Raw genomic sequence first — 22,266 nt, 5'->3', positions numbered from 1 at the left:
GGTGTCTGAGGCTTTAGTGGAGAGAGGGCAATGGCTGCCCCAGCTGCCTCCCACCAAGGAGGACAGGGTGCCTCCAGCCTCCACCCCACACCCTGGCTGCAGCTCTAACTAACTCCTCATCACTCAATGCCTTTTTTAAAAAAAAAACAAAAACAAAAACAAAAATATTGAGACAGGGTCTTGCTATGTTGCCCAGCCTGGTCTTGAACTCCTGCGCTCAGGGATTCCTCCTGCCTTGGCCTCCCAAAGTTCAAAGCCCTTTATCAAATCCAAACTACTGTTGCCTGCTCTTCCCCACCCACCGACCCAGCCCCCTTCCCAATTCACCCTCCTCCCCAACCCCAGTAGGAACTCTATCCTCAACACCCAAGTCGTTTTCCTTCTCCCTGACTGCACAGTCTGTTCATTCTGTCCAGAGAGAGGACAGTAGCTCACCCTCAGCTTCAGCCTTAGTCCCGGGCACTGGCTTCTGGCCCTCACATGACCCTGTCACTGCTAGCCCCACTGACAACACGAGGTCACTGAGGCTTGGAGAGGTAACTGGCTGAAGAATAGTTGTGTGCACAGCTGAGGCTTGAACTCAGATCTGACTCAATGACTCCCTCTGCCAAGGGAAATCCTATCCATTTTGTGAGATCCCATCCAAATGTCACCTCCTCTGTGAAGCTCTCCCTGGTTTCCCCAGATATAACTTCTGTTCAGAGACAGTCTCCTCCCCACTCTCTGCAGGCTGTGAGCTCCTTTAAGGCGGGGACACAAAGCAGTGATCCTGTGCATGTGGGGTCTGGGAGCTGGGGCTCAGGTGACAGCCCCTGACACATTGATTATCCCCTGCCCGGTCAGCTGAGCAGGAGTGGGACTCCCGTTACAGTCAGGGATGGAACTGGGCTGAGCTGAGAAGAGGGAAAGGTCATGCAGGGCATTTCTGAGGCAAGGGGGGGGGGGGGCGGGTGGAGGGGGTGAGGTGACGTGAGGTGGGTGCAGAAGGAGAGGCCCCAGGATGGTCTAAACAGTACTGGGCATTTTCACAGCTCCCATTTCTCAGTTTCTTCACTGAATCCTCCGCATATGGCAGGTCCATTTTACAACCAGGAAAACTAAGCTCAGAAAGGGGTGAAATGACTTGCCCAAAGTCACAAAGCTTGAGCTCAGATTCCCAGTCTCCCAGACCAAGTCCAGGGGGAGGTAGTAAGTACAGAATTAATAGTACAAGCCTTTCCCCAGGTCTTAGAAAGTACAGAATTAAATTGAAGGACAGAGATAGAAGGACAGAGATAGAAGAATCAAAACCTGAACCTCTGAGACAAAGCCTTTCCCCAGGTCTTTAGTCCTCCAGGGGGAGGGAGTACTAAAGGCTTAGTACTGTTAATTCTGTACTTACTAAGACTTCAGGAAAGGCAGGAGCCGGGGGATCACAGGCTTTGAGAGACCCTTGAGGACTGAACTACCAGCACACACCTGTGCATACCCTTAACCTCAGCTTGAACCCTTCTGTGCACGGGGAACTCACCACTTTCTGAGGAAGCCCTGGACTGCTGCTCAGTCCTGACTGTGGGAATGGGGAAGCAAATGAACACTGCCTGCCTGCTTCATTTACCCTCACACTGACAAGAAAACTGAAGTTCAGAGGCAGCTCAGCCCAGGTCACACATCGGCAGCGTGCAGGGTGGGAATGCGGCCCCTGCATGGCATTTGTTGGCACAGGGCCCGGCTTCCCACTTTCAAGATGACCTGATGGTGTCAACACGGCCCAGGTCCCGGCTAAGGCGCCGTCTTTTTCCTCCCTTCCACCCCACGGGCACCCTCAGTGGGCCTGAACCTCTGCCCAGGACTCCAGCCTCCCCAGAGCCCCTTTGAAGGCCGCCTCCTCCCAGGGGGCTTCCCTCCCTCCCACTCAGCCAGGGAAGGAAGTCCCGGCCCCCACCCGCCCAAACGCAGCCCCCTGGATCACACGCATTTCCAGCCGAGGATCCTGTTACTGGAAAAAGAAAATGCTGCTCGCACCTCCCCCTCCGTCTCGTCCTGCCTCATGAGCTTGATGGAGAGAAAGTTTGCAAAGGAGTTGGCACCCACCCGCTCGAGGGGTCCCGGTTCCTTCCCTGAGGTCCACCCACTTGTCCAAGCACCCAAGAGTGGGGAGCCCCTTAAGTTCCTGGAAATGGAAGAAAGAAGTCCGCGGCCAGGGCTGGGAAGGCAAGGTGTGGGAAAGCCAAGATCCACCCTAGGTTACTTTATTGCCCGGCTGCTGAGTCAACTGAGGCACAGTGGGGTAGGAGGTCTGATCTGAGGTGCGGAGAAAGATTCCAGGCTCCCCTCTCCCTGCCCGTGGCTTAAAAGAAGACCCTAGAGCCTCGGGTTCCCCCGGAGAGAGGAGGACTAGGCAGAAGCGGGGGGAGTGGGGGGTCCGGAGACTCAGGAAGGGGCGGATGAGAAAAACCCCTGGCAAATGGCTGGAAGGAGGATGCCGGTTCCTAGCATCCCAGGGCATCAGGTGGCTTAGTGGCCTTGGGAGGGTCTAGGGGTCAGGGGTCGGGGTGGCGCCTACCCCTGGCAGGCCGGGTCCGGCTGCGGGAGCGGCTCCTCTGTCGCTGCAGCCGGGGCCGCCTCAGCAGCCGGTAGTAGTAGGAGGACCTCCCGGTGCTCTTCCTGGCGCTGCCGCCCGCGGACATGCTGCCGCCCGCCGGGCACCGGGCCGGGCCTGGGCGCGCTCACACGGGCCCCATCGGCCGCTCCGGACCGCCCGGCGGGCGCCCCCGCGTTCTCCCGCGCTCGCCCGAGCGGCCGCCAAGGCCCAGGCTGCCCCACAAAGTCGCTCAAACTCCTCCTCCGCCTCCTGCCCACTCCCGCTCCCAGAGCAGCCGGCCCCGCGGCGGGGGCTGGGGACCGGGAGGCCGGGCTGGCACCGGCCCGGAAAGTCAGTGCGGGAGAAATCCCGGCCTGGAGTTAGCGGGACGAGGCGGCCCGGAGTTTCCCTGGGACCCCAGATGGGTCCCCCAGAGGGTCCTGGCTCCTACCCCCGCGCCCGAGGGTTCGACCGTCGACCTGAGGGCGCACCAGGCACCCAATCCCGCCAGCGCGGGTAGACGGTGCACACCTGCTTGTGCGCCCTCCGGAGCCCAGGGCAGGATGCACGCGTGGGGACCGTCACCTTCAATTAGTGTGCGTTCCTGCCCCAGGCTCGCTGGGCTGAGAAAGGACCCTGACTGCTCCGCAGACCCGGCCCAGCCAGGTTGAAAGACTTCCCTGTGATGCAGGATACTTGCCTCTTCTTTACATTTTAAAGGTTGCCCCGTCTGATACACATGTCATTTTTATATAATTAAAATTATGGTGTGTGTTTCAAGCACTGAAAGCACTGAAGGCGGGGCAGAATAATCCCTACCCTACTGTAGGGACCAGAAACTCAGGGTGGCATAAGGAAAGGTGCCAACTCCCTCTATTGGATTGGCTGAAAAGCTTTCTCCAAGTCACTCCTCAGCTGAAGAACCTTCCATGGCTCCCCAGAGCACAATGGCAATACGTCTAAACATCCTTCCTTGTTATTTGGACCCCAAATAATCTTGCCCCAACCAAAGTCCCCTCCAGCCTCACCTCCGCTCTCCCTAATTCTCACTTCTCTTTGCTGTGCTGCCAGCAGGGACTGCCTTCTTGGCTATTTTCTCCACCTGATCAAAGTCCACCCTTTCAGGGCCCAGCTCCTCCACCCTTCCCTGACCATGGCCCACAGTGATCTCTCCCTCTCCCCGCCCCTTATCCCTTTAGCAACATTCGTCGTTTAAATTATTAAGACACCTGCCTGAGCTGCATCCTTTGAAGTACAGAGGGGGAAACTGAGGCCTTGGCAAGGAGGTCTTGCCTCAGCCACATGGAAAGTGGCAGAGGCAAGTGGTCTTAGCCTGGGGCTCTCAACATTCAAACTTAGGGGTGGGGGAGTGGGTGTGAGTCACCGCAGGTGCTTGAGGCCGTCTTGGGGGTCTTCTTCCAGAACAGTGGGAGAAAGGTGGGTCCCTGGAGGGCGCCGGGCCGTCTGGGCAGAAATCCAGGCCGGGTTTTGCACGTCACAGAGGAAGCCCCCTCCCTAGCTCTCTCAGCCAGCGGGGAGGGCCCCTAGTCCGGAGGAGCCCGTCTCACAGCTGGAAGCCAGGCGCCTTCCCTGACCAGGGGGGAGGGGCAGGAGGGGTGTTACTCCACCAAATCCAGTCTGGGAAGTCCGGAGCCGTCAGCTGCCCTGGTCCCCTCTTCCAATCCCACGGGGAAGATGGAAAACCAGGGTGCCCAAGAGGACACCCTTAGCTTCCTTCAGGTTAGGCCAGGGGTGCCCAATCTTTTGGCTTCCCTGGGCCACATTGGAAGAAGAATTGTCAGGCCACATATAAAATACACTCACACTAACCACAGCTGATGACAAAACAAAAACAAAAACAAAAAAACCTCATAATGTTTTAAGAACATGTATGAATTTGTGTTGGGCAGCATTGAAAGCCATCTTGGGCCACATGCAGCCTGTAGAGGCTGCAGGTTGGATAAGCTTGGAGGCATTGCCCTATCTCCTTTCCACAGCAGACATGGTGCAGGAACGTCTTTAAAAAGAAGCCCCTGGACAGAGCCCACACGCAGTCACTCAGTCCCCAGGCAAGCTGGGGACCTTCTTAGCATGCATCTTCCTCTGGCCAAACCGCCAGAACCCAGTTCAGCGCCTCCTCACACAGGTGGGGCTCCGAGCGCCACCTGTCCACACCGTGGCACTTCCAGGGATGACTAACCTCCACAGCCAGGTCCACGGGTTCTGAGGGTGAGGGACTCCCACCCAGGAAGTCCTGCTTAGGGCCGGGGCAACGCTCCTGCTCCCAAGGCCTCAGTTCATCTGGCCCATTTTGTTTCCCAAAGCAGGAACCCTCTGATCAGCCAGGTACTAGTCCCCCCTGGAGGGGACGGGAGGCTCACAGTCAACTCACTGTTATCAGTGGTGTGGGCAAGTGGTCTTGGCCTGGGCCCTCAGATGTCTGAGGAGTATGTGTGGAGGGGAGAGGGAGCAGTGACTTGGAACTCAGGACCTCATCTGTAAACACAGTTGGGCTCCAAAGGTCTGGCATGGTCTCCCTGTTTCAGCTTTTCAAGTTCTTCTCTGTGCCTTAGTTTCCCTACCTACAGGGAGAAGCTATGGACCCCCAATCCATCTGCCTTGTGGAGGAAGGAGGGTCAGCTAGTGAAATGGAGGAAGCTTGTGCATTTCTGCCCTTGGGACGGGAATGGGCATCGCCAACCAGCCCAGCCGAGCATCTCCACGGGCCTGGGGCAGGTACTCGCCAGGTACTGAGTGGGAAGGGGGCAGGGCCAGAGCTAGAAGAGAAAGGGCCCAAGCTCCGTGTCCCTCCTCCTGGCCCAGGACCAGAGCAGATAAAGGCTGCTCCCTGCACAGCCCAGCAGGGGACCTGGAATCAATCTTGCTCAGGAACTAGCTCCCCATCTGCTGCTCCCGCCTCCCGCCAGCGCCCCTGTGGTTTCCTCCCTCTGATCAGGAGAAGCCCACTTCCAGTGCCCATCACCACCATTACTACCACTGCTTCCTGTGACAGACCAACAGATCGGGCTTTCCAGCCCTGCCGATGTGAGAGCCTCAGTACCTACAAGGCTAAATGTCTGTCTGGTCTTATTCTGCCACTCCAGAGGGGCTCCTGAATAGGCCCAGCTCCCACCTCTCCCATGTGCTGCTTTATGGGGGACAGGGCTACAGCCCCCAAATCACCCTCGCTCAGTGAACAGACATATTTCTAGGTTTCCCTCAAGACACTCAGTTCAGTGGGTCTGGATGGGGCCTGGAAACATGCGTGTTTAGTGAGTAGGGGCGTGGGTACTGGGGCTGGCTAAATCAGATCTGATGCAACCCCACCAACGGCACCTTCACCCTCCCCTCAAAAGCCTCCCCAGGCAAACTCTCAGAGACCAAGCTATGCCACAAAGCGACCATCTCCCGCTTGTACCCCAACCCATTCCAGAGCCCTTGGTCATCCTCCAAACACTCTTTCCCACCACCAGTCTTCGCCCTGTTGGTGGGACCTGGACGGCTGCCACCAAGCTCTTCCCTCTGCACCCACCTGGTGAATTCCTGCTTACCCTTCAGGACCCAGCTCAAGCATCCCCTCCTTTATTTTTATTTTTATTTTTTAAATTTTTTATTTCCATAGGTTTTTGGGGAACAGTTGGTATTTGGTTACGTAAGTTCTTTAGTGGTGATTTGTGAGATTTTGGTGCACCCATATCCCAAGCAGTATACACTAAACCCAATTTGTAGTCTTTTATCCCTCACCCCCTTTCCACCCATTCCCCAAGTTCCCAAAGTCCACTGTGTCATTTTTCTGCCTTTGCATCCTCATAACTTAGCTCCCACTTATGAGTGAAAATATACAATGTTTGGTGTTCCTTTCCTGAGTTACTTCACTTAGAGTAATATTCTCCAATTCTCATCCAGGTTGCTGGGAATGCCATTAATTCACTCCTTCTTATGGCGGAGTAGTATTCCATCATATATATATGCACATACATATATATGTCTGTATATACATATATATGTGTATATATATACATGATGGAATAAATAAAGGTCTGGTCTTATTCTGCCACCTCCAGAGGGGCTCCTCAATAGGCCCAGCTCCCACCCCTCCCATGTGCTTCTTTAGGGGGGACAGGGCTGCAGCCCCCAAATCACCCTCACTCAGTACCCTATAGGTATTGAGGCTTTCACATCAGCAGGGCTGGAAAGCTCAATCTGTATGTATATGTGTGTATATATATATTATATATATATTTCATATATATCTCTCTCTCGCAGTTTCTTTATCCACTCATTGATTGATGGGCATTTGACTTGGTTCCACATTTTTGCAATTGCAAATTGAAGCACCCCCTCCTTTAAAAAGTCTACTCTGACTCCAAGGACAGACACCCTCCTCCTGGCTCCTGGTATACCCCACTAGTCAGTTTGAATAATGGGGACACAGGAGGCTACTTGTGATGACCAGGGAGGGATGGACCCAAAAAATTCCCCTCTGGGCAGAAAACCATCAGCATCCCTGCTGGAAAAGCAGCAGTGGGTGGCATCAGGGCTGGGCTGAAAGTCCAAGTACATCATGGGCCAGGCCAGGGCTGGGTCAGCAGGGTCACCAGATGCAGGGGAGGGAGGCTAGCCCAAGGCAGTCTTGAATCCCTCTGGGGTGTCAGGGTTGACTGAGGTCAATGAGAAAAGATAAAAAGATTTTTAAAAAGCGTATTGCCAAAATTACCTTTGAAAAGCCTTAAACTGCCCATAAAGCATAGTTTTTCCTCCAGTCTTAAGACAGATCACCCATTTCTGCAACTGAGCATAAAACAGAAGAGCACAGCCTTCATCGACAGGCCATTCTGTACAGGGGGGATGATAACAGCAACCACAACCAGTTATCTTCAAACACCAGCCTCCCCCAGGGGAAGAGAGATGGTCATGCGTGGGGCACTACAGAAACCCAAGGCTTCATTAACAGAGGAGGGTTACAAGTTTGACCTCGAGAGGTTTGAGGGTGGAGTTTAGGTTTAATCCTAATCATGGTAGCTGAGCTGCATCTAGCGTGCACTATGTCCCAGGTCCTATTCTCAGCATTTTACCCACATCATCTCATTTCATTTCAGAATAATCCTAAGAAGCAGATGGTTATTTCTTTCTCCAAAAGAAATGTCAAGAGGCAGAACGAGGGTAGGTGAGTTCCCTAATGTCACAGGGCTTGCACTAGGAGGCAAGATTTGAACCCAGGGGGCTGAAAGGAGCAAAGATCATAAGGTTGAGCAGTACTGAATGCAGAGACAGGGAGTGGAAACAGTCTGCAACTTTCTTTAACAGCTAGCTTTGTCAAGGGACAGGAGGAGGCTAGGGGCGACAGGAGTCCTGACAGGGGAAGCATCGGAGCCCACACCAGTCCCCACACAATGGGTGTCTGGAAGGCTCAGAGCTGTCAGGTTTCCTGTTGGGACGAGGGTGGGTGGTGGTGACCGGTGAAGTCCCCAGCCAGGCAGTCCTGCACACATCCGCCTCCAAGGACAGTGTCAACCTTTCAGTCTCTGGATCTCTGGGCAGGGGTGGGGGTGGGGGAACAGGGGACACTCATGGTTAAGGTCATGGCCTCTGCCCCAGGAGGTGGCCTGTCTGGCAGGCAATGACGACTTCCTGCATCCACTGTTCCTCCAGGAATAAGGCTGGACCAGGAGCAGGATCTTCACTAGGAAGAAGGGGGAGACTGGGGCCAGGTCACCCCATTCGGGGAAAAGCATAGACAAGCCCCGTGAGGTCACGCTAAAGCACTCCAGGCTGGCCAGGCAACCACCGCTGCCACCGCCCCCCCCCCAGACTTCTTCCCAAAGGCCACCGATATATTTAATGACATGACATCCTTTGCAGAAAACGGTGCAGTCAGGGACAAGATGACCCCAGGCTTGGATGGCTCTGCCCCTCTCAACACAGGCGGAAGCTGGGGACCAGTCAAGCGTGGACATCTGAACACACACAGACAGTGCCTCGGGGAGTGTGAGTGCTTTTCCAATCAAGTCACCCAGGGCTGGGCCGAGGGCAGAGCCCTCGGGAGAGGCCAGGGCCCTAAGAGGGGGTCACCATGTGATATCTCTGGGTCTCAGGTTTCCACGTGTTAAATGGAGATGTGACAGCTCTGCTCAGCTCACCTCCAGATATTCCATCAGGATCTAAAAATCTCCCCATTCCCCAAACCACCACCTACAGGTCCCCTCCAGTCCTCCGGAAGCCCAGAGAAGAGGACACGCACATCTCCCTCGTACATGTCGGCAGCCTGTCATAAAGCCCCGGAATGTCCGAGGTAGAAGGAACCTTGAGAGAAACTGATGAACTGGGGAAGCTGAGGCCCTCAAAATCAGCTGCTTGCCCAGAGGACCCTCCCTAACCCATGGCAAAGCAGAATCTGGCATCAACTCTGCAACCAACGAGGGTCTGGCTGACTCTCTCACCCCAGCACGGAGCAGTCAGGGTGGGGCAGCATCTCTCCCTGAAGATGGGAAAGTGAGGCCAAGGGAAGGAGCGACTCACCCAGGGTCACACATGGGGCTGGGGATTAGGGTGGGCTCCACCTTGGAACCTAAATACAGCTTCCAAGAATGCCTGCTGCCTTCTGCCCACAGGAGCCCTGGGCTTCCACTCCACACTGGCTGCCCTGAAGTTGAGGGCTCCAATCCTGTGGCCCAGGGGAGACTAATCCACTCTCCAGGCCCCAGCCCCAGCCCTCTTTCCTCACCCCAACCCTAGCAGCCAGCATTTCAGCCCAGATGGCCAAGCCTGGAGCCACTCGCTCTGTGTACTTCCTCTCCCTGCCCTGACCCAGAAACGCTGCCAAGCTCCAGGTGGGCCCCGGGCCCCAGTGAGGCCCACACTCCCTCCTTTCTCCCTGGCCCAGGCCTGGGGCTGAGGTTCCAGGTCTCTGGGCTTCCTCCTCCCACTTCAGTATGGGCCCAGACAGCTCCGCACCCACTGGGAAACCAGAGGGGGTGGCATATGATCCCACTGTGAGGTCAGTGAGCCCCCTCCCTTCTCAAGCAGGCCTGTCTGGTCATCTGTGAACCATTTCGTAGCTGGCACTGGCCTAGGTTCCAGGGGAGGGCCTTACTCAACTCCTGCAGAGCCCACAGAGGAGGACAGCTGAATGGGCCCCGTAGTCAGCTCTTAGGAAGCCCCCATCCAGGTGGGGCATTTGGAGTGATGAGCCTTGCCCTCTTTGCTGTGTGACCCCATATCAGTGCCTCACCTCTCTGTGCCTCCATTTCCTAAGGTGTAAAGGGGTATACAAATGTTTTGTGAGGTTGTGGAAGAGTCAAATAACACAGTGGATCAAAGCCTTGTGTATACACTGACAAGCTTCCCCTCCTGGCTCTTTTCTTTTCTTTTCTCTTTCTCTTTTTTTTTTTTTTTTTTTTTTTGAGACGGAGTCTTGCTCTTGTTGCCCAGGCTGAAGTGCAATGGTGCGATCGTGGCTCACTGCAACCTCCACCTCCCAGGTTCAAACAATTCTCCTGCCTCAGCCTCCTGAGTAACTGCGATTACAGGCATGTGCCACCATGCCCGGCTAATTTTTGTAGAGACAGGGTTTCGCCATGTTGGCCAGACTGGTCTGGAACGCCTGACCTCAGGTGATCCACCTGCCTCAGCCTCCCAAAGTGCTGGGATTACAGGTGTGAGCCACTGCGCCCAGCCTTTCTTTACTTCTTTCTCTTTCTTTCCTTCCCTTCTTTCTCCTTCCTTCCTTCTTTGCTTCCTCTTTTTTTTCTTTTTTTTTTGACAAGGCCTCTCTCTGTTGCCCAGGCTGAAATGCAGTGGTGGGATTATAGCTCACTGTGACCTCGAGTGCCTGGGCTCATGTGACCCTCCTGCCTCAGCCTACTGAGCAGCTAGGACTACAGACGTGTGTGCCACCATGCCTGGCTAATTTTTTAACTTTTTGGTAGATACAGGGTCTTGCCATGATGCTGAGACTGGTCTTGAACTCCTGGCCTTAAGTGATGCTCCCACCTTATTGTCCCAAAGCACTGGGATTATAGGTTTGAGCCACCACGCCTAGCCTTGGCTATTTCTTTTCTCACTAATTTGTGGATTCATTGAGAGGACAGTTCAGAGCTGATCAGTATAGCTCCCAGTCCAGGGCAGGCTCTTAGCAACACTGGCAGAGATGATGGCAACGTTCGAAAAAAGTGGTTGGGCCTATCTGACCTGGAGTCAGCACTGAGAGAATCTGGAAGAGGGAGAAGTCCTGGAAGACTGCCTGGAGGAGGAGACACTGGCATGGAGCTGGACGACCGAGTAGGAGTTGACTGGGTAGAGAGCAGAAGAGTATATTCTTGGAGGGAGAGACAGCATGAGAAAAGCCCCAGAGATGGAAATGAGCAAAGCATGTACTGGAGACAGTGGGTAGAATGGTGAGGCTGGAGCAGAGGATACAGTGGGGACTGGGGAGCAGGCTATGTGAGGGGTGAGATCAGGGAGAAGAGACAGGGAGATAGATACAAGTTGGGGTGAGGCCCAGGCAGCTTCTCCAGAAGGCAAGAAGAGATGTGGTAAGGACAGAACTCTGGTGGGAGATCTGGGCTTGAGGCTTAGATTTGTCACTGTGTGGCTGTGCAACCTTGAATAAGTCACAGTGCCTCTCTGATCCTCCCTCTGCAACCATGAAAGAAGGGGCTGGCTCTTTATGGCAGGCTTACAGGTGTGGGGCTGGACTGCATGCCATTAACTACATTGGGAGCATTCAGAAACAGATTCCAGGGCGCCCCTCCCAGCATGCCTGAATCCAGATTTTGATGGGTAGGACCAAGGAATCTGTATTCTTAAAAGAGCTTTCTAGTGGCTTTCTTGGGGAGCCACTGGCTAAGATAGTTCTAGACTCAGCTTGATACCTTTTCAATCTCTGAATGTGCCAAACGTGGTCCCTCCTCAGGGCCTTTGCATCTCTGGTTCCTGCTACCTCATTCCCACAAACCCTAGATCTTCAGATGGGCAGCCCCTTCCTGTCATTCAGGCCTCAGCTCAAATGTCACACCCTCAGAGACCTTCCCTAGACATCTTATCTCAAGTGCCTTTGCCCCAGTCTCTCCATGATATCCCACGGCCCTGTTTTATTTTCTTCCACTTATCGCTTCCTGAAACTATCTAATCTGTGTATTCAGATGTTCATTAATTTGTCTCCCCAAATGTTAATGAGGACAGGATCCCTGTGAGTCCAGTTCACAGCCATATGCCCAGTGCATAGAATAGCACTCAATAAATGTGTGATGAACGAGGTGAATGAAGGGAGCTGGGCTCAAAGTCCCTGATCTTTTTTTTTTTTTTTTTTTTTTTTTTAAGAAAACAAGCTGTGGTTCCAGCATTTTGGAAGGCCAAGAGAGGAAGATCACTTGAGCCCAGGAGTTTGAGACCAGCCCTGGCAACATAGTGAGACCCTGTCTGTACAAAAAAAAAAAAAAAAAAAAAAAAGCCAGGTGCGGTGGATCACGCCTATAATCGCAGCACTTTGGGAGGCCGAGGCAGGTAGATCACCTGAGGTCAGGAGTGCAAGACCAGCCTGGCCAGCAATGGTGAAATCCCATCTGGAAGCTGAGGCACGAGAATTGTTTGAGCCCAGGAAGCAGAGGTTGCAGTGAGCTGAGATTGCACCACTGCACTCCAGCCTGGGCGACAGAGTGAGACTGTCTCAATAATAATAATGTTAAAAATTAGCCAGGCATGGTGGTGTGTGCCTGTGGTCAATGGTCTCGGGGAGGGCTGAGGAGTGAGAGGATGCGCGGAGGCAGGGGAGGTTAGGGGCTACAGTGAGCTGATGCGTCCTGGGCATCGGGAAGACCTAATCAAGAGGGGAAGGGAAGGGAGGGAGGAGGGAGGGAGGAGGGAGGGAGGATGGTGGAAGGAAGGAAGGGAAGGAAGGAAGGAAGGAAGGAAGGAAGAAGGAAGGAAGGCGGGCAGGCAGGCTGGCTGGCTGTGGGACCAGGAACAACTGATCTACCTCTGGGAGCCTGGTGTGACACATGGATGGCAGGCTGGAAAGTTTGAAATTGGCAGCAAGGATGGTCAGGAGGCAGATTACAAACCGATGAAAGAGCTTGGCACAGAGTTTGCACTCGGTGAATAAATGAATGGATGAATAAATGCCTTCACTTTGCTATGTGCTTTTGAACAAGGCTCCTCTGGCTCACAGCCCCAGCCTCCCCTCCTACAAAATGGGGTTGGCCTGGGTGGCTGTTCAAGGCCATTGGGTATTGACACTCAGAGCCTCTGTGTCCAGTCTGGAACATAAATGGGAGCCATAGCTGGTGTTAGAGGAGAGGCAAGCACTGCCGGAGCCACGGTTCTCACCTTTACTGGCCCTTCCTGAGGATCCCACCTAGCCCATAGCTGGCATCCTAAGGCCGTGTAGGTGGGAATTACATGGAGCTTCTGCCATCCTCATTTCTCAAATCCCCTTGGGAGTGAGAACAGTCCTGCCCCTATCCTGGGAAGAGCATTTTGTCTGAAAATTCCACCAGGGAAATGAGGAAGGGTTGGGCCCCTATAATTTCTGCACCTGCTCAAACAGGAAGTAGCAGAAAGTTTGGGGCCAAGAAAAACAAGCTCAATGTCATCCTGGAAATCAGCATCCCCCATAGCTAGGGACTCACCCCATCCCAGGAGGAGCTCTCTTGGCAATTAACGATTAACATAGACAGATGGAGTATAAAGAGGGGATGGCCCAGGACCCACCCTTTAGCCTGTCACCAAAGGCTTAAGAGGAAGCAAAATTCATCTAGTCTTGTCTGGCATACCTTTGGTGACAGGGAGTTCACTACCAAACCAGCCCCCCATTGCCCTGAGACAGTATGAAAGTGAAGCTGCCTTTCCACAACTGGGACCTGCAGAAGGGCCTCAAGAGAGCTAGTGGTCAGCCCACTCTCAAGTCAGAGGCCAAGAGGCTCAGGACCGGCACCACCCCACACCGTAGGCCTGCCCACAGGTTCCCAGCAACTGAGGAAGCTGTAGCAGGCAAAGTAAGGAAGGGCCAATTGGAGAGTTGGGGTTGGAGTTTAGCCTGCAGCCCAACCCCTAGTCCCTCCTGACTCTGATGCTGGACTTGGGGAGGGGCCGACCTCTGACTGATCCTTATTTAAAAGCCCAGAGGACATGGTGTGGGGGGAGGCGGGGAGGCCTGAATTCACCCTAATCCCACTGAGAGTCCTGGGGAGGCAGCCTGGGTGACAGAGGCTCTGTCCCCTTCCCCTGCAGCCTCTGCCCCTGGGAAGCCGTAAGGAAGTTTCACAATGTTCTGGGCCTGCTTTCTCTGACATCGCATTTCTTGTGTCCTCCTGGTGCTCCCTCTCTCATTGTCGCCCCCCTGACACAGGCTCCCATGCACGAACAGGCCCACCTTCCCACCCAAGCCCACACCTGCCTCTCCCCAACGGTGGGCTCTTTGTAGATCCCCGCTGCCCCGCCCAGGCCCACACAGCAGCGGAGAGCCCTCAGCAGATGCTGATCCGCACTGCTCCCTGCTGGGCTATGGAGCCCTAGGATAAAGTCCCCCTTGCCCCAGGCATCACCCAGGACTCCCAGGGATCCTGGGACTATGTCCAGGGTAGACCCCTGAGTGGCATGGCATAGGGTTCCAGTCTCCTAGGCAACGTGGGCCAGCCTACCCCATGCCCTCTGGGCCCCTGTTCTCCTGGTACAAAGAAGGGGATGCCCAGAACTTCAGATCTCGGACTTTAAGACGCTTCAGTCCCCTGGGATGTGGGTCAAAGTGCAGACACTTGGGCCCACCCGGCAGAGTCTAGGTTAGCCAGTCTGGGGAACAGCCCAGGAGTCTGCATTTTTCATCAGCGGGCAGTGGGCCCACAGGTGATTCCGAAGCAGGTCATCTGTGGGCCGCACTGAGCCTCACTCGCCCACCTGTTGCTCTCTCTCAGGCTTTGAGACCACAGCCCCCAATAAAGACCTGAATCTGCTTTGTCCAAACTGCAGCCTCTTCCTTTTTTTCAGCACCCCATGTCCTGCAGGCAGGGAGGGGTTATAAACCTCATGGTACAGATGGGCAAACTGAGGCCCAAAATGGAGAACACCCAGTTTGCACAGTCCCTGACCCACAGTGAAGCCCCTAGCTTCTACCTCCCTCTGCAGGCTCCCCATGTGGTCTGGATTCTGGGGCCCAGCAGGTCATCTAGGGCCAGGCAGCAGCCGTGACTGGCACCCTTTGTCCTGGTCCCTGTGTCCTCTGACCTCAGCAGCTCCTGGGCTGATTAAAATATCCCCTTACAGCTCTGATAGGCATGGTATCCCCTTACAGGGCAGAGAGGGACACGGTCCCATCTGAGGCAATACAGCTAGCTTGCTGCTGTGCTCTGACCACCCTCCGGAGCTGCACACTGCTAGCACAGGGAGATTAGAGGACTTTGGCCTGAAGGGTTTGCAGAGACCTGCTAGGAGGAAGCAAAGCTCAGAGAGGGGAAAGTTGCCCAGGGTCACTCAGTGCATACTTATTAATCCCAATTCAGTGCTTCCCCTTTGTCAGACAGTGTCAATTCAGTGAGTCCTTCTAATGACCCAAAGCAGTGAATCCTGTTACTCTCCCATTTTACAGGCACAAGAGTTGATTAGCGGCAGAGACAGGATTCAATCCCACACAGCCTTGACTCTAGTCCTAGCCTAGAGTAGTGGTCGGTGGATATGGCCCCAGCCCTACTCCTATCTCCCCTCTTACCACACCCTACTCCTGTTCCTTCCCCAGTCACCCTGGCCCCCAGCCCTCCACTGCTTCTTTCCTTTGTGTCTTGGCTCCCGTGATTTCCACCTCTTAGGATACAGGACACGGGGCTGACTTTGTAGACTCGGAGCCTGCTCTGTGAAATGGGCTCTTTTGAGCTCCAAATTCCAGCATGAGGCTGTCCACCTCATCACCTTCACTGACATCTCCCAGAACCAGGGCATCGCCATTTCTACCTTTGGGGACCTCCATCCCCCCAAACTGTCCCCCGAAATCCTCCGCTGCCTCTTCAGTGTAGTTCTCCATAAAACAGCCAGAGTGAAATCTGAAACACAGCCCCTGCCCTGGCTGCCCTGGCCCTGCTGGCCTTTGGCCATTCTTTCTGGCTCACCTCCCCTGCCACAGCTCTCTTGAGCCACCTGGCTGACTCCCATTCACTCTTCCTTTCCAGAAAAACCACCACTCCCCTCTCCCAATTCACCGTCTCCTCCACAGCCCTCCCGCAACACTCTCCCTGAACTCCGTGCGCCTTTCCTCCAGGGAGTCCACTGCTTTGTGCAATGCCATACAGGCCTCCCTCAGTATCCCAGGGGTATTGGATCCAGGATGCCAAAATCCAATCAGATACCAAAATCCAAGCATGCACAAGTCCCTGACATTAAAATATAGCATATGCATACCCTCTTGTATATTTTAAATCATCTCTAGATTACTTAGAGCTAATACAATGTAAATGCTATGGAGATCGTTGCATTGTTTAGGTAATGACGACACGAAAGAGTCTCTACATGTCCAGTACAGATGCAATTTTTTTCTATCTTCAATCCTCGGTTGGTTGAATCCACAGATGCAGAACCCGTAGATTCGGAGGGCCGACTGCATATTTTTTGATGATTCATCTCACATCTGTCTCTCCTGGCATACTGCTCTCCCTGAGGGTCATAACCCAGTGCCCAGCTTGGCACTGTCACACAGCAGCTGCCAATGCGGGAGGGGGGTGTCACCATTGAGTACATAGGAAGTGGGCACATCAGAGCCCCTCGGACCCCTGGGCCTCGTGCATCGTGAACCTGCCAGGCTCACAGCAAAACATGGTCAAATGCCTTCCGCCCCCACCCCAAACAAGTCACTGCTTAGGACTTCTTAATTTTCCTCCCCACAGGTTGCAGGGCTTCTCATTCTGTGATTTATAGCCCATCAAATAAATTCCCCTATTATCTTCACATGCAGCGCTCGGCCTCTCTGCCATTTAATAATACATTTGGCTCACTGGGCCTCTCCCGGGAGAAATCTAAGGCTTGGCTGCAATTCCGGGGCAGGCAACGTGGAATTCCAAGGGCTCATTTCAGAACCAAACCTTCAGCAGGTCTAAGCCTCCTACTCAGGGGCTAACTGGGCAGGGTCCCAATCCCTCTCCCCTCCCTTCCTCCAACAGAGAGACCACTGGCTGAGTGAGACGTCTCAACATCCACTGGAGCTCTAGTGCCCTGTTTTAGAGCAGGAGAGAGCCTGCTTCTTCCCCCACTAGACTCGGTGGTTTACTCCACAGCCATGATCTCAATCTACCTTTCCAATTCCCCGAGCAAGGCAGGAACCCATCGGAACCGTTTCACAGACGAAGTAGCTTCTCTGAAATACAGGGAGGTTGCCCCAGCCCTGCACATTCCACAGGTGCATGCTAGGTTCAGATGCAGCCAGCAGAGAGTTCAAGGGTATCCTCTATGCCAGGCACTGCACCCAGCGCTTGACTTGAATCGTCTCATTGCATCCTCACAAAAGCCTTCAGAGAGAAAAGGTGCTATTATGCCCATTTTACAGATGGGGAAATTAAGCCTCAGAGACAACAAATTTCCCTAGGCTCCTCCAGGAAGCAAAGAGCAGCTCCCTGGGGGAAAGTCTTACTGAAATGAAGCATGAGAAGGGAGAAGGGGCTGGAGGTTACAGAGAACTCATGGCTTCATGCAGAGCCCTGCATTACAAAACAAAGTGTCTAGAAGGAAAGGAGAGCTCAAGGCTTTAGGATCTGACAGTCCAGGGCATAAATCCTACCCCTAAGGGTTCTCAGTTCTGTGACCTAGGGCAAGTTCCCTAATCTCTCTGCGTCCAAACTCCCCACTCTGTAGAATCTGAATACTATCCTCCCAGAACTGTCACAAGACTGGAATGAGACTGCACTCAGGAAGCTGCCTGGTAAACTGCCCGGTCCTGCACCGTGTCATTTTGGCTTGTTAGAACAGAGGAATCAAGACATGGTGTGAAGACATGCAAAGACTCCTCCAGACAGACATGGGACTGGCGGCTCAGAACCATGTGGGGATCTGGGCAGAAGACAAGGGCTCCTCCTCAGCCCCATGTACCCACAGGCCAAGCTGCTTACCTCACTCTGGTACCAGCCACCTCCTGCCCAGGCTGGGGAGAAACAAGACGGCCCTCCTGCTCCCGAGAGCACAGGTCCCAGCGTTGCTCAGCTGGGGAGGGCGGCGAGGACTGGGCGTAGGGGCATTCCAGGCTAGCCCAGGCCAGGCCTCCCGCCTCTCCTCCCACCCAGCCACCAGGTCTGCTTCCCTCCTCCCTCCTGCTCCTGAAAGTTTCTGCTTCCACTTTATAGTTTCCGTGGCAACCACTTCTCTTCCTTTGATTGTTTCCTTCTTCTCAGTCACTTTGCCATCTTATGCTAAAAGGAGAATAAAAGCAGGCCAGAGCAGGAGGTCTGGCCAGGAGGAAGAGGATGGAGAGTGACAGGGCCAGGGGTGGGGGGTGACCTCTGCAGTGCAGCCCTGGTTCCACCCTCAAAAGACATCTGAGGCTGGGCACTGTGGCTCACGCCTGTAATCCTAGCACTTTAGGAGGCCGAGGCAGGTGGATTGCCTGAGCTCAGGAGCTCGAAACCGGCCTGGGCAACATGGCGAAACCTCTTCTCTACTAAAAAAAAAATACAAAAAATTAGCTGGGCACGGTGGCACGTACCTGTAGTCCCAGCTACTCAGGAGGCTGAGACACAAGAATCGCTTGAACCTGGGAGGCAGAGGTTGCAGTGAGCCAAGATCGTGCGACTGCACTCCAGCCTGGGAGGACAGAGCAAGACTCCGTCCCCCCATCACCCCCCAAAAAAAGACATCTGAACAGGAGACTGTCCCTTGGGAAGGTCCTCCACAGCAGGGTCCCTCAAATGTGACCCTCCTGGGCGGACTGCCTGCCAGGCCCTGCAGGGGATGCCCACGGCTGCATCTTTAAGGCTCTGCGTGGGGCTGGGCCTAAGTCTGCTCACCACTGTCTTGTATTCACCCAGCGTGCTTTGTGTTTGAATGGCCTCCACCCTCAAGCCCCACCCTCTCTAGCTCTGGATATCCTTTACTACCCACGGCCTCGCTCCCATCTCAGTTCCCCTCCTTCCTGTGGTTGCCCTGGTGCATCCTAACCTCTCTTTCTCAGGTGGCCTTCTTCCCTGCAGACAGGCCATGCTGGCAGCAAAGCCAGTGCCTCCTTCACTCCGTTTCCATGCCCAGGCCCCTGCATGGGGCTAAGCACACAGTAGGTCCATAGGAGGTGGCCCTGAACCTACAGCCAGAGAGACCAGGGTTCCAGTTTCAGCTCTACCACTAGCTAACTGTGAGCCCTTCACAGATTTACTCTAGAACTTGGTGCTCCTGGTGGTAAAATAAGGATGGAATTAACGTCCTCACAGGACGTTGGAGATTGAAATGAGTTTGGGAGGGTCTGAAAGAGCCTGGAAATTTTCGAAGTGCTGTACGAAGTCCGAGGTTATTTTTAGGCACTGAATTAGTGCTGTCCACTGAACGGCCCCAGGGTCTCCTTGACCCCACACATGGCTCTCTTTCTCCACCTGCTGACCTCCTGAGGCATTGACCGGTCACACAGAGGCCTGGCCTCTCCAGCCCTGTCCACGCCATGGTCACCCTCTGCCAAGCTTCCCCTTCACACACACACATACACACACATACACGCGTGCACACACACACACACATATGCAGGTCTGAGGCTGGGTGGGCCGCACTGACACACAGGGCCCCATGGCATCAGGCATCAAACCTGCCTGGTGTTGGCTGTTCTGGCTGAGGGGGCTGGGGGTACACACTCACAAGTCAACAGGGAGCAGCCAAGCCCATGGGGTGAGGGTGGGAGTAGAAGAGCAGCTTCCTCCCAGCCTAGCCACAGGTAGTGGCTGGGGCACTTGCAGGACCGATGGGGCAGTTCACTGCCTTCTCCTATTGCCACCATCTGCTTCCTTTAGAGGCTGGACCACCAAGGCCGGGGGTCTGGGTAGGCTACCCAGTTACATCTCCTGGAAGTGCTCTCCCCAGAGAAAGGTGTTCCTCTTCCACACTCTCACGAGGGCCTCCCCACTTCCTCTTTGGCGCTGACAGTGAACTCCACCCCCACTGCCCACCCATTCTCAGACCTGCGCATCACCCCTTCCAAACTGCGCACCGAGGCTGCACCTGCCCAGGCTTGTACTGGAGTGAGGCTGCTTTCTAGGCACAAGGGGACGCCTGGGGCCACATTGGCTCAGGGTGGGGCTCCTGTGTACACTGGGGGTGGCCATTTCACCCTGCTCCAAAGACCTGCAGGATTGAAGGACTTTGAGCAGATTCAGAAAAAAATGAAGACTTGTGAAATGTCAGAACCAAGAGAGTAAAGGGAGGGTCCACTGTGGCGGGCTGGGGCCTCTGCCTCCTCCACCTCTCCTCTTTCTGGCCCTACTCCTGTCTTAAAAGCACAGGATTCCCACATTGTCACTGGGAAGCCAGGCCATTCAGCTTCCACCCCGGGGTGCATAGGGGACCCTTCCTAGGAGTTGGCATGTGAAAACCAATGCAAGCCATGGCATGGTCCCTGGAGGACCCTTCAAGAACTATGTCCCTCTGTGTCCTGAGAGGGCTCTGACACAGTCCCTGTCCTCAGAGAGCTGACAGTCTGGTGGGACACATAGGCTTCCACAGAGACTCTCAAGGGCCCAAGGCAGAGGAAGCACAAGGGAGGAAGCAACTAATTTTGACTGACAGGGCAGGGAGAAATCAAGGAAAGCTTCACAGAGGAGGTGGCATCTGGGCCAAGCCTTTGAATAGGACTCCAAGAGGCTGAGGGTGTTGAGGAAGGGAGCAGCAGCCCCAGACCCATGGCAGAGACCTAACTTGACCTCCCTTATCCAAATGCCATGTACTTAGACCATGGTGAGGGTTTGGGCCTGGAGGATGCTGTCCTGACATCCCCTTAACTGAGACTTAAATCTCCCACAATGGTCCAGAATGAGGCACATCCAGGCTAGCTCCTGTGGCCAAACCCTGGGGCAATGTCTGTCCTGGTCACTGTTGTCTCTGGGCAATGGCCTGAGAGCACCAAGGGGGGACAGAGCCTGCCAGGTCTTAAAAGCCTAATGAAAAGAGTCTCCTCGAGTTCCCGGAGCAGCCCATTCCAGGATTTCACACCACCCCACAGTCAGCCAGGAAGTTCTTCCCCCTATCTAACCTACATCTCTCTTGCCGAAACGTACACCCACCTTGCTTTGGAGACACAGGAATAACAAAGCACAGAGGCTGAATGGCCTCACCAGGCACTCTGTTTGCAGCAGAGGTGGTTTGGTGGGGGGGTCAGTGGGCAAAGACACAATCCCCTGCTCTGACAAGAGAGAACAAGGCCCTCTTTGTGCACATGATTAATTTATAGGCCTGGGGAGGGTCAAGCAGGAATGTCCTCTCTCTGGGCCTCGAAGGCTTCCCTGACCCAATTTAGAAGCTGCGTTTATTGTATTGTTCATGTCAAACCTTGCCGATGAGGTCTCTATTCCCAGCGCGCTCATGAATTGTCTGGGAGTTTAATAGTGTACAATCTGAGAACAATTTATTAAGAAGATTAAATCCCCCAAATATGCTTCCACATGTCTACAAAACAGCAAATTTATTCTCCAGCATCAGTGGGCTCCCACTGCCCGGAGCAGCTGGAACCCCTCAACCTGGGAGAGAGGGAAGCGGAGCAGGGGTGGGGAGCCCACTGAAAGGGTCTGGGGGAAAAGCAGGTGGCATTCCAGGACCCCAAGTATCAGCCCCAGCATGAGCAGGGCCCAGAGGTGAAGCTACTCCTGCAAAATCCCACGTTCGAAGACCCCACCTTTGTCACGCCATCTCGCCCACGGCATCCCTCTTCAGGGAGGCTCCAGCGCTCACTCACAGCGGGACGCTGGTCTAGACACTTCCTGCTCTGAGACTTGGAAACCCAAGTGGAGCTCCCAGCATCACTCTCTGAGGCCTGTCTCATTCACTGCACCTTCCTGACCCTGGGAACTCCTGGAGGAAAAGAACAGGGTTAGAGAGCACGAGGTGTTGGAATGAGATGGAGTTTGTATTTGACCCTTCCTGGGGGGTGGGAGTCTATACTGGAGGGGTCAGAGGAGGCCTTGCTAAAGGAAAGCTGGGTAGAAGAGGTGAGGGCAAGGGAGGAGGTGTCCCTGCCCCAGCCCTTAGGGTCAGCAGGGAAGAGAGCACCTGGAGACCTGGTCTGTGCTCAGATACCAGCTGCAGAGACCCAGGCTTTGGTGCTGATCTGAAACTTCAGGCTTGGCCTCATTTGTCCCTGCATCTCCTCCAGTCCACTGGGTCACCAGGACCTATCTGTTTTATCACCGGTAATAAACACAACCATAGCCATGGCGTGTCCAGGGCTTACTCTGTGCCAGGCACTGTGCTGAGCTTCAAATGCCTTGTCACATTTTAAGCTCGCAGCAACTCTGAGAGACAGGTGCTGCTATTACCATGCTTCTTATATGAGCAAATAAATTCGCAAGCGTAACAAACATGCCTGAGGCCACGCAGCTAGTAACCCGCAGAGGCCAGGATTCAAACCCAGGCGGTCAGTCCCAGCCCCAGAGATCTGAGCCTCCTGACCTTCCACCTCATTCCGTAGCTAGGATGGCCCCTGTCTGTCCCCACGAGGACCCTGGGCTCAGTTCAGCCCTCCACATTCCCCATCAGACGACTGCAAGGTC

At 54.4% G+C, this 22,266-nt stretch overlaps 1 protein-coding gene and 1 long non-coding RNA gene across 9 annotated transcripts in view; one reads left to right on the top strand and one right to left on the bottom strand.

Moving 5' to 3' along the window:
* DAB2IP (DAB2 interacting protein) overlaps positions 1-22,266 on the bottom strand; it is a 216,341-nt gene that overhangs the window by 129,289 nt on the left and 64,786 nt on the right. For 3 of the 7 annotated variants that reach the window (XM_003911286.5, XM_021927190.2, XM_021927192.2), the window contains exon 1: positions 2,546-2,677. The exons of 2 other annotated variants lie outside the window; for them this stretch is intronic. In XM_003911286.5, coding sequence (XP_003911335.5) covers positions 2,546-2,669 — 124 coding nt within the window. In that variant the 5' untranslated portion in view covers positions 2,670-2,677. Of the gene's footprint in view, positions 1-2,545; positions 2,757-22,266 lie in introns of those variants that run through there. 2 more of the 7 variants (XM_021927195.2, XM_021927189.2) reach the window with 2 other exon arrangements.
* On the top strand, positions 5,225-8,855 carry LOC116270070. 2 transcript variants are annotated; one of them, XR_004177992.1, is made up of 4 exons: positions 5,225-5,310; positions 7,663-7,726; positions 8,426-8,551; positions 8,762-8,855. It is a non-coding gene; the product is annotated as an uncharacterized LOC116270070 (long non-coding RNA). The 2 variants fall into 2 exon arrangements; XR_004177991.1 differs by having other exon boundaries at positions 7,663-7,730.

This window comes from Papio anubis, chromosome 13 (genome assembly GCF_008728515.1).
Source record: "Papio anubis isolate 15944 chromosome 13, Panubis1.0, whole genome shotgun sequence".
Lineage (NCBI taxonomy): Eukaryota > Metazoa > Chordata > Mammalia > Primates > Cercopithecidae > Papio > Papio anubis.
The sequence above is the reverse complement of the archived record's forward strand: the minus strand, read 5'-3'. Positions and strand labels throughout refer to the sequence as shown.